This window comes from Neophocaena asiaeorientalis, unplaced genomic scaffold, assembly GCF_003031525.2.
Source record: "Neophocaena asiaeorientalis asiaeorientalis breed wild unplaced genomic scaffold, Neophocaena_asiaeorientalis_V1.1 scaffold582, whole genome shotgun sequence".
In the NCBI taxonomy this organism is placed as follows: domain Eukaryota; kingdom Metazoa; phylum Chordata; class Mammalia; order Artiodactyla; family Phocoenidae; genus Neophocaena; species Neophocaena asiaeorientalis.
The window spans coordinates 523,717-537,944 of NW_020172996.1; the positions used below are offsets into that span (position 1 = coordinate 523,717).

Below are 14,228 nucleotides of genomic sequence, written 5' to 3' on the forward strand. Positions count from 1 at the left end.
GTTTTGGTAGTGGTTTTTTTTTTTTTTTTTTTTTTTTCTTTTTGCGGTACGCGGGCCTCTCACTGTTGTGGCCTCTCCCGTTGCGGAGCAACAGGCTCCGGACGCGCAGGCTCAGCGGCCATGGCTTACGGGCGCAGCCGCTCGGGGGCATGTGGGATCTTCCCGGACCGGGGCACGAACCCGTGTCCCCTGCATCGGCAGGCGGACTTTCAACCACTGCGCCACCAGGGAAGCCCGGCGGTGTTTTTTAATGTTATTTTTGGCCCCACCACACGGCATGCGGGATCCTTAGTTCTCCCACCAGGGATTGAACCTGTGCCCGCTGAAGTGGAAACTCGTAGCCTTAACCATTGGACCACGAGGGAAGTCCCTGTGGCAGTGTTTTGAGGTGAGGCTGAGCTTGTTTAGGTAAGTCCAGGTCTCCTTTTTTCTGATGGAAATAAACAGGGAAGAACTGGAGTTAGACTTGAAATGACTGCCTGTGTATTCTGGAGGCAATGGGAGTTTCAGATCAAAGGAGGGAGGTTCTCTTCCCCAGGTCTTGAGAGGCTCCATCTGGTTGGGCGGTAGGGGAAATGTGTGGGAAGATGGACTGTGGGTTTTCAGGAATGAGACTGTTCATGGTTATATTTGTTCCTGTTATACCAGGGCAGTGTGACCTTTGAGGATGTGGCCGTGTACTTCTCCTGCGAGGAATGGTGTCTTCTTGATGAGGTTCAGATACACCTGTACCTTGATGTCATGCTGGAGAACTTTGCCCTTGTCTGCATGCTGGGTAAGGCCCTCACACCCATCCCCATCCTCTGAGATAGGCTCTGCCTTTCTTCTTTTCCCCAAGGGTAGTTCTGTCCTTCTCACATCTGGACCATGGGCACTGCTTTCTTCTTAAAGTTATGTGCTGCTGTTACAATGGCTAGGCAGAGTTCATCCCTACTCCTTAGTGCCATGAAACTTGTAGCCCCAAAGTCTTGCAGGTGACCATTCAGGTTCATCAGTGTTGCAGTCCGCTTTAGAGATCCCTCCTTGCTTGCCCTCTCTTGGGCTAAGTGAGGGTACGGATCCATACTATCCAAAGTTTGCTCCATTTCTGCACCCGACAGTATTTATTTATTTATCTGTCTGTCTGTCTATCTATCTATTTATTTATTTATGGCTACATTGGGTCTTCATTGCATGTGGGCTTTCTCTAGTTGAGCCGAGTGAGAGCTACTCTTCTTTGTGGTGCATGGGCTTCTCATTGCAGTGGCTTCTCGTTGCAGAGCATGGGTTCTAGGCCTGTGAGCTTCAGTATTTTTGGCGTGCAGGCTCTATAGCACAGGATCAGTAGTTGGCGGTGCATGGGCTTAGTTGCTCCGCGGCATGTGGGATCTTCCCGGTGCAGGGATCGAACCCATGTCCCCTGCATTGACAGGCAGGTTCTTAACCACTGCACCACAGGGAAGTCCTTAAAATATTAAATAAGGAACTACAGTATGATCCAGCAATTCCACCTCTGTGTGTTTATCCAAAGGGTGTGAAATCATATCAAAAAGATATCTGGGGACTTCCCTGATGGCACAGTGGTTAAGAATCCACCTGCCAGGGGCTTCCCTGGTGGCGCAGTGGTTGAGAGTCCGCCTGCCGATGCAGGGGACACGGGTTCGTGCCCTGGACCGGGAAGATCCCACATGCCGCGGAGCGGCTGGGCCCGTGAGTCATGGCCGCTGAGCCTGCACATCCGGAGCCTGTGCTCTGCAACGGGAGAGGCCCCAGCGGTGAGAGGTCTGCGTACCGCAAAAAAAGAAAAAAAAAAAAGAATCCACCTGCCAATGCAGGGGACACAGGTTCGAGCCCTGGTCTGGGAAGATCCCCCATGCTGTGGAGCAACTAATCCCATGTGTCACAACTACTGAGCCTGTGCTCTAGAGCCCGTGCTCTGCAACAAGAGGAACCACTGCAATGAGAAGCCCATGCACCACAACAAAGAGTAGCCCCTGCTCGCCACAACTAGAGAAAGCCCACGTGCAGCAACAAAGACCCAAAGCAGCCAAAAATAAATAAATTTATTTAAAAAAAACAAGATATCTGTACTCTCTGTTTATTGCAGCATTATTTATACTATCCGAGACATGCAAAGAACCTAAGTGTCCATTGATGGATGAATGGGTAACAAATGTGCTGTATGTGGAACACTATTCAATATTGTTCAACCATTAAAAAAGAAATCCTGCCATCTTTAATAACATGGATGGACCTTGAGGGCATTATGCTAAGTGAAATAAGTCTGACAGGGAAAGACAAATACAGTTGTTTGCCAGTTTCCAGAGAGGATTGATTCCAGGAGCCCCTGCATATACTGAAATCTGCAGATGATGAAGTTTCACAGTCAGCCCTGTGATTCTGAAGTTTTGCATTTGTGGATTCATTCAACTACTGATCACGTGGTGCTGTGTTTATTTAATTAAACGTAACCATGTGTAAGTGGACCCATGCAGTTCTAACCCATGTTGTTCAAGAGTCAGTTGTACTCCATAATTACACATACATGGGGAATCTTTTCCTTTTGGGTGCGACGAGTCTTAGTTGCAGCATGCAGGATCTTCATCAAGGCATGTGGGATCTTTCGTTGGGATGCTCAGGCTCTTCGTTGTGGCGCAGGCTTCTCTCTAGTTGTGTGCAGGTTTTTCTCTTCTCTAGATGTGGTGCGCAGGCTCCAGGGTTTGTGGGCTCTATAGTTGTGGCACGCAGTCTCTAGTTGAGGTGCGTGAGCTCAGTAGTTGTGGCGTGTGTGCTTAGTTTTCCCACAGAATGTCAGATCTTAGTTTCCCGACCAGGGAATCGAACCTGCATCCCCTGCATTGGAAGGTGCATTCTTTACCACTGGACAACTGGGGAAGTCCCTGGAATCTTTAAAGAAAAAGACACACACACACCCCAAACTCAGAGACAGCACAGAAATTAGTGGTTGCCGGAGTAGGGGATGGGTGAACAGGGTTAGATGAAATGCGTGAATGGTGTCAGAAGCTACAGACTTCTAGTTGTAACGTGAATAAGTCCTGGGGATGTAATGCATAGCTTAGTGATTATAGTTAATTATACTGTATGGTGTATTTCAAATTTGCTAAGAGAGTAAATCCTAAAAGTTCTCATCAGAGGAAAAAAATTGTATTGTGGTGTTAACTAAACTTATTGTAATCATTGCACAACATATACACATATCAAATTATGTTGTACAGCTTAAACAAATACAATGTTTCACATCAATTATATGTCAGTGAAACTTTTAAAATTCTACAGTGCTCATCCTTTCTCTGAAACCCAAATTTCTGATCTTTATTATTTTCCACCTCTCTAAAGAACTTTTTTTAAACGAATTCCCATGATTTTTGTACATCTAAGAACATGTTTATTTCACCATCACTGTTGAAGAGTAATTTTATTGCATTCTGAATTCTAGGCTGACATTGGCCACCCCCCAACCCCACCCCTGCCAAGCTTTAAACGTTTCACTCCTTTCTCTTGTTTGCATGATTTCTGAAAATTCAGATGTTATTCTTTTTGTTGCTTCCCCATGACTAAAGTGTTTATTCCTCTGGTTTCTTTTGGGATTTTTTTTTTTTTTCTTCTGTATTTGAATGTGATATGCTTAGGTGTAGTTTTGTTGTTGTTTTTTAAAATAAATTTATTTATTTATTTACTTATGGCTGTGTTGGGTCTTCATTTCTGTGCACAGGCTCTCTCTAGTTGCGGTGAGTGGAGGCTACTCTTCATTGTGGTGTGCGGGCTTCTCATTGTCATGGCTTCTCTTGTGGAGCGTGGGCTGTAGGTTCGCAGGCTTCAGTAGTTGTGGCATGTGGGCTCAGTAGTTGTGGCTTGTGGGGTCTAGAGTGCAGGCTCAGTAGTTGTGGCACACAGGCTTAGTTGCTCCACAGCATGTGGGATCTTCCTGGACCAGGGCTTGAACCTGTGTCCCCTGCATAGGCAGGTGGGTTCTTAATCACTGTGCCACCAGGGAAGCCCCAGCTTAGGTGTAGTTTTTTGGCATTAAACCTGCTTGATGTTCTCTGAGCTTCCTGGATCTGTGGGTTGGTGTCTGACATTAATTTGGTGGAAATTCTCCATGATTATTGCTTCAAATATTTTTTCTATTCCTTATTCTTTTTTTCTTTTGATGTTTCTATATATGTATGTTAAAGCATTTGCAGGTGTTACACAGTTTTTAAATATTCTTTTCTTTAGTCCTTTTTCTCTTTGTTTTTCAGTTTTAGAAGTTTCTACTACAAGAACCTCAAGCTGAGAGATTCTTTCCTGAGTTGTGTTCAGTCTTAATAAGCCCATCCTATTCATTCTTCATTCCTCTTCTCTTCTTTTTGATCTCTAGCATTTCCTTTTGGTTCTTTATTAGAATTTTCATCTCTGCTTTCATTGCCTTTCTTGGCTTGTATGCTGTCTGCTTTATCCATTAGCAGGCATTAATTAGCATATTAATCATAATTGTTTTACATTACCAATTTGATCATTCCAACAGCCCTGTGATATCCCTCCCTCCCTCCCTCCTTTCTTCCTCCCCTCCCCTCCCTTCCCTTCCCTTCCCTTCCCAGCATGCAAGATCTTAGTTCCATTACCAGGGATTGAACCAGTGCCCCCTACAGTGGAACTGTGGAGACTTAACCGCTGGATCCCTAGAGAAGTCCCTCCCTGTGATATCTGATTCTGGTTTTGAAGCTTCCTTTGCCTTTTCAAAATTTGTTTTTTGGCCTTTTAGTTGGCCCTGTAATTTTTTTCTTTGTAACTGGCATGATGTATTCCCTAAAAGGAACCATTGTAGATAGGCCTTTATTGATGTGTTGGTAAGATGTGGAGAGCGGAAGCATGCATGTTGCTGTTAGCATTCATATTATATTTAATTTTCAATCTTTTAATGAGCCTGTGTGTCTGGATCCTGAACTTCACAACTTCTTCTCAATTTAATTTTCCCTCCCTTAGTTGGGACAGGATGGGTATTGGGGGCTGTAGTTGGGTATTTCCTCTTTCCCAGGTAAGTTAGGCTCTGATAAAATGACAGTAGGTTTGGCTCTGGTTAAGTAGTTTCTACTGAGGGCAGGCTTTGTTAAGAACAGAATGTTCTGACAATTTTGTTTTTCTAATCTTCATTTCTTTTTTCAGAAGGCTTTGTTTAGTTTGTTTTGTAGTTCCTCAAGTTGTAAAGGTATGTTGTTGATTGATGATATTTCTTTGTTTATATGTAAGCATTTATAGATGTAAATTTTCTCCTTAGTACTGCTTTTGTGGCATCCTATAAGTTTTAGTATGTTATATTATTGTTTTCTTTAGTCTCTTAAGTATTTTCTGGTTTCCTGTGTGTTTTTTTTTCATGGACCTGTTTCAAAGCATGTTGTTTGATTTCCAGAAATTTGTGGATATTTGTTTTCCATATGTGATTGATCTCTATCTTCAATCTGTTTCAGTTGGAGAGGACAGTTTGTATGATCTTTATCTAATTTAAACTATTGTTCTTGTCTATTGCTGAGAGCAGAGCATTGAAGTGTCCCCATACTATAGTAGAAATGTTTCTCTTTTCAGTTCAGGTTTTGCTTTATATCTTTTGTCTATTATGAGGTGTTTAAATATATATTTTTATTTTTTATTTATGTTTGGCTGCGTTGGGTCTTTTTTTTGTGTTTTTTTTTTTTTTTTGCAGTACGCGGGCCTCTCACTGTTGTCGCCTCTCCCATTGTGGAGCACAGGCTCCAGACATGCAGGCTCAGCGGCCATGGCTCATGGGCCCAGCTGCTCCACAGCATGTGGAATCTTCCCGGACCAGGGCATGAACCCATGTCCCCTGCATCGGCAGGTGGACTCTCAACCACTGTGCCACGAGGGAAACCCTTTTTAAAAATTTATTTATTTTATGTATTTATTTTTGGCTGCGTTGGGTCTTCATTGTGGCATGCAGGCTTTTCATTGTAGTGGCTTATCATTGCAGAGCACAGGCTCTAGACATGTGGGCTTGAGTAGTTATGGCACGTGGGCTCAGTAGTTGTGATACATGGGCTTAGTTGCTCCATGGCATGTGGGATCTTCCCAGACAAGGGATTGAACCTATGTCCCCTACATTGGCAGGCAGATTCCCAACCACTGCATCACCCGGGAAGTCCCTAGACTTCTTTATCGTTTGATATGAATAATAGCCACCCCTGTGTTATTTTGGTTACTATTTGCATGAAATATCTTTTTCTAACCTTTCATTTTCAATTTAATTGACTTTTGTCAACAGCATACAGTGGATCATTTTAAAAAATTTGTCAGTCTGTCTTTTGCTTTGAGTGTTTAATCCATTTACATTTAGAGCAATTACTGATAAGAGGTATTTTTGTCATTTTGCTCTTTGTTTTCTGTATGCCTTAGAGCTTGTTGTTCCTTAATTTTTGTTATTTTCTCTTTTTGTATTTAGTTAAATTTGTTTAGTGATATGTTTTAATTGTTCATTTCCTTTGTGTACATTATATGATTATTTTTAGTTACCATGGGGATTACATTTTATATCCTAAACCTACCAGCATACTAATTTTAATTTACACCAGCTTACCATCAATAACATTACAAAAACATTTCTGCTTCTGTAGTGCTCTGTCCCCACTATTTTCTAGTATTGATTTTACAAAGTTACATACTTGTATGTGGTGTGTTTAAGCTGAGACTACAGTTTCTTTAAATGCATTATTCTCTGCAATCAGGTAGAAAACGAAAAAGTGCTGTTATAAACTTAAAATCACAGTAGCTTTTATAATTTTCTATGGATTTACCTTTATCAGAGACCATCATTTCTTCAAATAACTTTGAATTACCGTTTAGTGTTTTTTTTTCATTTCCACCTGAAAGAATCCATTTAGCATTTGCTGCAAGACAAGTCTAGTGTTAAAGAACTTCTTTAGCTTTTGTTTACATTGGAATATGTTAATTTTCCTTAGTTTTTGAAGGATGTCTCCCTGATGTAGGGTTATTGGTTGACACGTTATTTTCCTTCAACAATTTAAATATGTCAGCCCACTGCTTTCTGGCCAGATTTCTGATTAGAAATGTGCTGATAACCTTCTTGGGGATCCCTTGTCTGGAATGAGTCACTTCTCTCACTGATTTCAAGATTCTTTGTCTCTGCATTTCAACAGTTTTATTATAATGTGCTGCAGTATGGCTCTCACAGTCTATTCTGCTTGGAGTTTATTTAGATTTTGGGATGTTCCTATTCATATCAATCCATAAGTGTGCTATGTTTTTCTGTTCTGAATCCCTCTAGTGTTTTTTTTTTTTTCACTTCAGCAATTGTACTTTTCAGTTCCCAAATTTCCTTTTTTGCAATACTTATACTTTCTTTCTCTTTATTGTTATTCCTACTTTGTTCAGGCAACACTTTTTTTCTGTACACCTGTTTCTTTTTAGCGATTGTACTTTGCAGTTCCCAAATTTCCATTTTTACAATACTTATATTTTCTGTCTCTTTACTGTTATTGCTACTTTGTTCAGGCAACACTTTTTTTTCTGTAGACCTGTTTTTTTTCTTTTTAGTTATTTGAACATCCTTTAGTCAGTTTTTAAGTCTTTCTACTTAGTTCGCCATCTATTTTTTGTGTACCTGTTTATAAGTTACAGTTGCGGTTGATTTGTTATTTTCCTTTGCATCATACATTCCTGTTTCTTTGTATGTCTTGTGAGTTTTTTTCATTGAAAACTGAGCATTTGTATCTTATAATATTGTAATGCTGGAGATCCTGTTCACTTTAACAAGGGTTTGCTGGTATGGGCTTCTCTTTGTTTTTGATGTTTTCAGGTGACTCTTTCCTGGATATCAACATGAGCTGTAAACTTAAGGGGTTTTCACTGTGCCTTTCTTGGCGGTGCACTATGACTTTTGCAATTCCTCTATATAAGTGGCTGATTGAATGTCTTAGTCCTTAAATATCTCACTCTCCAAAAGTGAAAAACCAGGAAAATGAAGAGCGGGAAAAGAGACACTGGCCCTTAAAATCAGGTGGGGAGACGGATTCATAACACCTTGTACTCCATCCACTGTTGTTCAGGTTGGGACTGGATTCCTAACACCTATTACTCCATCCAGTGTTTTTCAGGTAGGGAGATGGATTCCTAACCCATCCCCTGTTTTACAGGTGGGGAGAAAAACACCTAACATTTTGTTTCCATTTTGTTTCCAAGCATTTTGTACTCCATCCACTGTACATCCTTCCCTCTGGCTCCACTGACGTTTTTGTTTGTAGTATTTAAATATCGTTCCTTTGTTGTGTGCTTAGTTCCCCTGGGTTCGTATTTGCCACTCACCCATCCTGACATTCCATTAGGCCTTGTGTCATATGTGTCCCATGTAGTTGTTCAACTGGGGATGGAGAGTCCTTGGGGCTTCATGGGATGGACATGACTCTGGTCTCAGCAAAAAGAGCTCACAGGTAGTCTGGCCAAGATGAATGGCAGCTGGCAGAGGGCTTGATATCAGGTCTGTGTTTTAAGTCATATCAGGGACATATCTTGTGTGATTAGTGTTTTAGCCCCATTGCCAGTGGCTCCAAATCACTTCTTTTGTCTTTTCTCCATTCTTGGTACTCTGCCAATTTCTCATTTCTATGACTACTTATTTTTATTCTGACTGCAGCTTGGGATTTATTCCCTACCACCTCTCTAAACCATTTCTCTCATGTAGTCTTCACATTGTTTTCTCTATAGTACTTTATGACATTGTGCAGGTATCTTTGAATGGCATTAGACAGGTATACTTTAATGTTCCATGAATACCAGCTACTGTTTCAGTAAGATTTTCTGGTACATGGGCATATACTTGTGCACAGTATCACAGATCAGCAGCAGATGTCCTAGTGAAAGCCATTGACAGAGGAGTGAACTGTAGAACATGCCTTTCACCCTTGGGCCACATCCAGTCCTTGTGTCCTGTGCTTGGTGAGGCCGCGTCAATTCTGTGACCTTAAGTCCCAATAATGCAGAACAGCTGCATCCTCAATTTGACCCCAACTCCATTTACTGAACACAGTCCCATGGATTGGTTCTTTCATGTGTCAGACATACAGTTGTGATGGTGTCACCCCCATCCAACGTCAACATGAATTTCACCATCACGTCTTTGTTTTCAGGTTCTTGGCGTGGAGTCGATGAAGAGACACCTTCTGAAGAGAACATATGTGTGGAGGGAGTATCACAGATTAGGACCCCCAGGGCAGGTTCATCTCCTGAGAAGGCCCAGCCCTGTAAGATGTGCGTCCCAGTCTTGAGAGACATTTTGCACTTGGCTGAAGAGCAGGGAACAAATAGGGGCCAGAAAGCATACACATGTGGGGCATGTGGGAAACAGTTCTATTTCACTGCAAACCTTCAACAGCACCGGAAGCAGCACATTAGAGAGAAACCCTTCCGATGTGATGTGAGGAGACTTGCATTTCTGAAGAGCTTCACAGTCTATGCATCAGGGAATCTCTCTGTGTACAGTGAAATTGGGAAGAAATTAGCAACCAACATGGGACTTCAGCAACAGGCCACTAATATCAGGAAGGAACAAAACAACAGTCATGAGTGTGAAGCTGTTTTTCACAGTGGAACAATTCATCGGAGCTGGGGAGAAGGCAGGAAATCCTCCAGCCACACAGATATGTATGAGAGAGTCATCACTAGTGATGCGTTTTGTGAGTGCAGCAAATGTGGGAAAGCCTGCACCCAAAGTTGTAATCTTATGCAGCACCAGAGAGTTCACACTGGAGAAAAGCCTTATGAGTGCAGCGAATGTGGAAAATCCTTTAGCCGAAGCCACCACCTCAGTGTGCATAGGAAGATCCACACCGGAGAGAAGCCTTATGCATGCAAGAAATGTGCTAAATCTTTTCTCCAAAGGTCCAGCTTCATTCAACATCTGAGAGTTCACACAGGAGAAAAGCATTATGAATGCAGTGAATGTGGAAAATCTTTTAGCAAAAAGTCCAATTTCCTTCAACATAAGAGAGTTCATACTGGAGAAAGGCCTTATGAGTGCAGTGAATGTGGGAAATCCTTTATCCATAGATGTCAACTTTTTATACACCAGAGAGTTCACACAGGAGAAAGGCCTTATGAGTGCTATGAATGTGGGAAATCTTTTACTGTTAGGTCTGTCCTGCAAAATCATCAGAGAATTCATACTGGAGAAAGGCCTTATGAGTGCAATGAATGTGGGAAATCTTTTACAGTTAGGTCTGTCCTGCAAAATCATCAGAGAATTCATACTGGAGAAAGGCCTTATGAGTGTAGCCAATGTGGGAAATCCTTTATCCATAGATGTCAACTTCTTATACACCAGAGAGTTCACACAGGAGAAAGACCTTATGAGTGCAGTGAATGTGGGAAATCTTTTACAGCTAGGTCTGCCCTCCAAAATCATCAGAGAATTCATACTGGAGAGAGGCCTTATGAGTGCAGCCAATGTGGGAAATCCTTTATCCATAGATGTCAACTTCTTATACACCAGAGAGTTCACACAGGAGAAAGGCCTTATGAGTGCAGCCAATGTGGGAAATCTTTTACAGCTAGGTCTGGCCTCCAAAATCATCAGAGAATTCATACTGGAGAAAGACCTTATGAATGCAGCCAATGTGGGAAATCCTTTATTCATAGATGTCAACTTCTTATACACCAGAGAGTTCACACTGGAGAAAGGCCTTATGAGTGCAATGAATGCGGGAAATCTTTTACAGCTAGGTCTGCACTCCAAAATCATCAGAGAGTTCACACAGGAGAAAGGCCTTATGAGTGCAGTGAATGTGGAAAATCCTTTATTCATAGATGTCACCTTCTTATACACCAGAGAGTTCACACAGGAGAAAGGCCTTATGAGTGCAGTGAATGTGGAAAATCCTTTATTCATAGATGTCACCTTCTTATACACCAGAGAGTTCACACAGGAGAAAGGCCTTACGAGTGTAATCAATGTGGGAAATCTTTTACAGCTAGGTCTGGCCTCCAAAATCATCAGAGAATTCATACTGGAGAAAGGCCTTATGAGTGTAGCCAATGTGGGAAATCCTTTATCCATAGATGTCAACTTCTTATACACCAGAGAGTTCACACAGGAGAAAGGCCTTATGTGTGCAGTGAATGTGGGAAATCTTTTATTCATAGATGTCAACTTCTTATACACCAGAGAGTTCACACAGGAGAAAGGCCTTATGTGTGCAGTGAATGTGGGAAGTCCTTTATTCATAGATGTCAACTTCTTATACACCAGAGAGTTCACACAGGAGAAAGGCCTTATGAGTGCAGCCAATGTGGGAAATCGTTTACTGCTAGGTCTGGCCTCCGAAATCATCAGAGAGTTCATACTGGAGAAAGACCTTATGAGTGCAGTGAATGTGGGAAATTGTTTATTGTTATTTCTGGCCTTATTAAACATCAGAGAGTTCACACAGGAGAAAGGCCTTATGAGTGTAATGAATGTGGGAAATCTTTCACTGCGAGAGCTGGCCTCCAAAATCATCAGAGAATTCACACGGGAGAAAGGCCTTATGAGTGTAAGGAATGTGGGAAATCTTTTACTGCGAGATCTGGCCTCCAAAATCATCAGAGAGTTCACACAGGAGAAAGGCCTTATGAGTGTATGGAATGTAGGAAATCTTTTACTTCTAGATCTGGCCTCCGAAATCATCAGAGTGTTCATACTGGAGAAAGGCCTTATGAGTGCAGTGAATGTGGGAAATCTTTTAGCCAAAGACAAATCCTCAGAACCCATAGGAAAATCCATACTGGAGAAAGGCCTCATGAGTGCAAAGAATGTGGTAAATCTTTTATCCAAAAGTGCAGCTTAATTCATCATCAGAGAGTTCACCGTGGAGAAAATGCCCTATGAATGCAGCCGATACGGATGCCACTGGGGTTTGGAGGAGTTTGACATGGTAACAGAATGGGAGGAACAGGTGCAGTCATCATGCAACAGATGGACCATTTCTAGAGCGGAAACAGGGTGAGAGAAGGGGTGTCATCTGCTTGTGAACTCCCAGCAATGGACAGGGATTTAGGATACAGTGCTAGGTTGACTGGTTCAGGCCATGAGGAGTCTGGTCACAGCACTCCTCTTTCACTCCCTACCCTGCTTTGGGGACTCAAAGAACACTTTGTCCATTCGGACACCCTCTTGTCACCCCCACACAGACACAAAGAGGCCTGCTTAGGACACCCCCTCCTCCCCGCATGTGACTTCACAGGACTGTCGTTTCACTGGGAACAAATATTGATGGCTTTCCTATGAATGATCCGACTTATGTACCCGATAATGATCTGGTCCTGCTAACTCCATGCCACAGGTTTTCAGTGGACGTGGGGCAGCCAAATTCGAGGAACAGACTCTACCTTGGGATGTGGATGTGACCCAGTCCCAGGACAGAAAAGACTAATCAATATAGAACACCACATTAACAGAAGGAAGGTTGAAAAATAACATGATCATCTCAGTAGACAGAGAAGAAGCATTTGACAAAATTCATCCATTCATGATGAAAACCCACACAGGTGGGTATAGAGGGAACATAGCTCAATAAAGGCCATTTATGACAAACCCACAGCAAACATCATACTGGTGGAAAGCTGAAAGGCTTTTTCCTAAATTCAGGAAGAAGAGAAGGATGCCCACTCCCAAAACTTCTATCTCACATAGTATTGGAAGTCCTAGCCCCAGCAATCAGACAAGCAAAAGCATCCAAATTGGAAGGTAAGAGGTAAAACAGTATTTTCAGATAACATGATACTTTATATAGAAAACCCTAGTGTCCACCTCAAAACTTTTAGAACTAATTAAAGAATTCAGTAAAGCTATAGGATATAGTACAAATATACAGACATCTGTTGCATTTCTATACACTAATAACGAACTATCAGATAAAGTAAAAAAAAATTGCTTCAGATTGCATCAGAAAGAATAAAATACCTAGTAGCAAATTAACTGAGGGCTTGAAAGACATATATTCAAAAAACTATAAAACACTGATGAAGATTGAAGATAAAGAAATGGAAAGCTATCCTGTGCTCTTGCATTGGAAGAATTAAGATTGTTACAATGACAATACTACGCAAAGCAATCGTGAAATGGACAGAAGACATAATGGAGTTAGAAAAACTATCCGAAGTGATGCAAATGAAGAACACACGTCTATTGTCATATGTGTTCAGTGTCTCAAGAAATATAGCAGCAATCTTGTGAGTAAGGCATATTCTAGTAAATGGGATATATTCATGTCCAAGACATAAAAATGAGTCAGTCCTTACGGAAGCAATATTGTAGTTGATGGAAACTGCACCTAGGTAATTAGATTTCATGGAATATTAGAATGAGATGTTCCTATGAAAAGGGAGAAAAAGAGCAAGTTACAGTTGAGGAAAAACGGGGGCTTGGGATGGGTTGAAAGTAGAGTATCCAGAGTAGGACTTTAGTGAAGGTGGACAGTTGTGGAAATACTGTGTTAAGGACAGCTTGCTTTCCTCTTTTCCAATTGTTATATGTTCACTTTCTTTACTGTATTAGAGAGGACCTCTGGCATATTAGGGAATACCAGTGTAAGGCAGTGAACTGCCATCCTACTGATCTCAAGCATCCTATTTATGTCCTTTATATCTAGTCTTTTCAGTCCAGAACCATATAAAGTTGCACAAATTACATTTATTTCTCATCTCTCTTTAATGTCCATTCTGACACAATCTCTCTGATTTCCTTCAAGTTGTTTTCCCTTGGTATCTTTTATACAATACATGACAATTTGTAAATTTCCCTCACTTGGTATACAGTAAGATATCCTTATAAATAGATTCAGATTATGTGGTTTATTGTTTTTATTGTTGCTGTTTTGCTCCCATCCAAGATAATACAAAAGTGCTGCCTTGTCCTTTTCAGTGTACCATATCAGGAAACAAGATGTCTGTTTTCCCAGTATTGGCAGTGTTTCCTTTGATCACTTCTTTATGGTGATATCCTTTGGATTTTGTTCGTACTACTCTGGGAGGCTGAGGAAGGGGTGTAGCAAGACACTGTGGTCATCTGCTTGTTTCTAAATCTCTCTGGCTTCTGTGTGGAGAGTGAACTTAGGAGGGAAGAACTGCTGTAGGAGAGAGGACAGAATCTTTTGTGTAGTTGGGAGCCCTTTGATGATGGACCGGCCCAGGATGGTGGCATTGGAGATGGTGAGGATAGGATGACCTGGGACACATTAGGAGGCAGA

At 41.7% G+C, this 14,228-nt stretch overlaps 1 protein-coding gene across 2 annotated transcripts in view; it reads left to right on the top strand.

The window, feature by feature from the left end:
* LOC112397957 (zinc finger protein 211-like) overlaps nt 1-13,827 on the top strand; it is a 30,397-nt gene extending 16,570 nt beyond the window's left edge. Inside the window, exons 3-4 of one of the 2 annotated variants that reach the window (XM_024742304.1) lie at nt 5,518-5,524; nt 9,718-13,827. In XM_024742304.1, coding sequence (XP_024598072.1) covers nt 5,518-5,524; nt 9,718-11,869 — 2,159 coding nt within the window. In that variant the 3' untranslated portion in view covers nt 11,870-13,827. Of the gene's footprint in view, nt 1-648; nt 776-5,517; nt 5,525-9,134 lie in introns of both variants that reach the window. The other variant, XM_024742303.1, reaches the window with a different exon arrangement.
* The last annotated feature ends 401 nt before the right edge of the window (nt 13,828-14,228 follow it).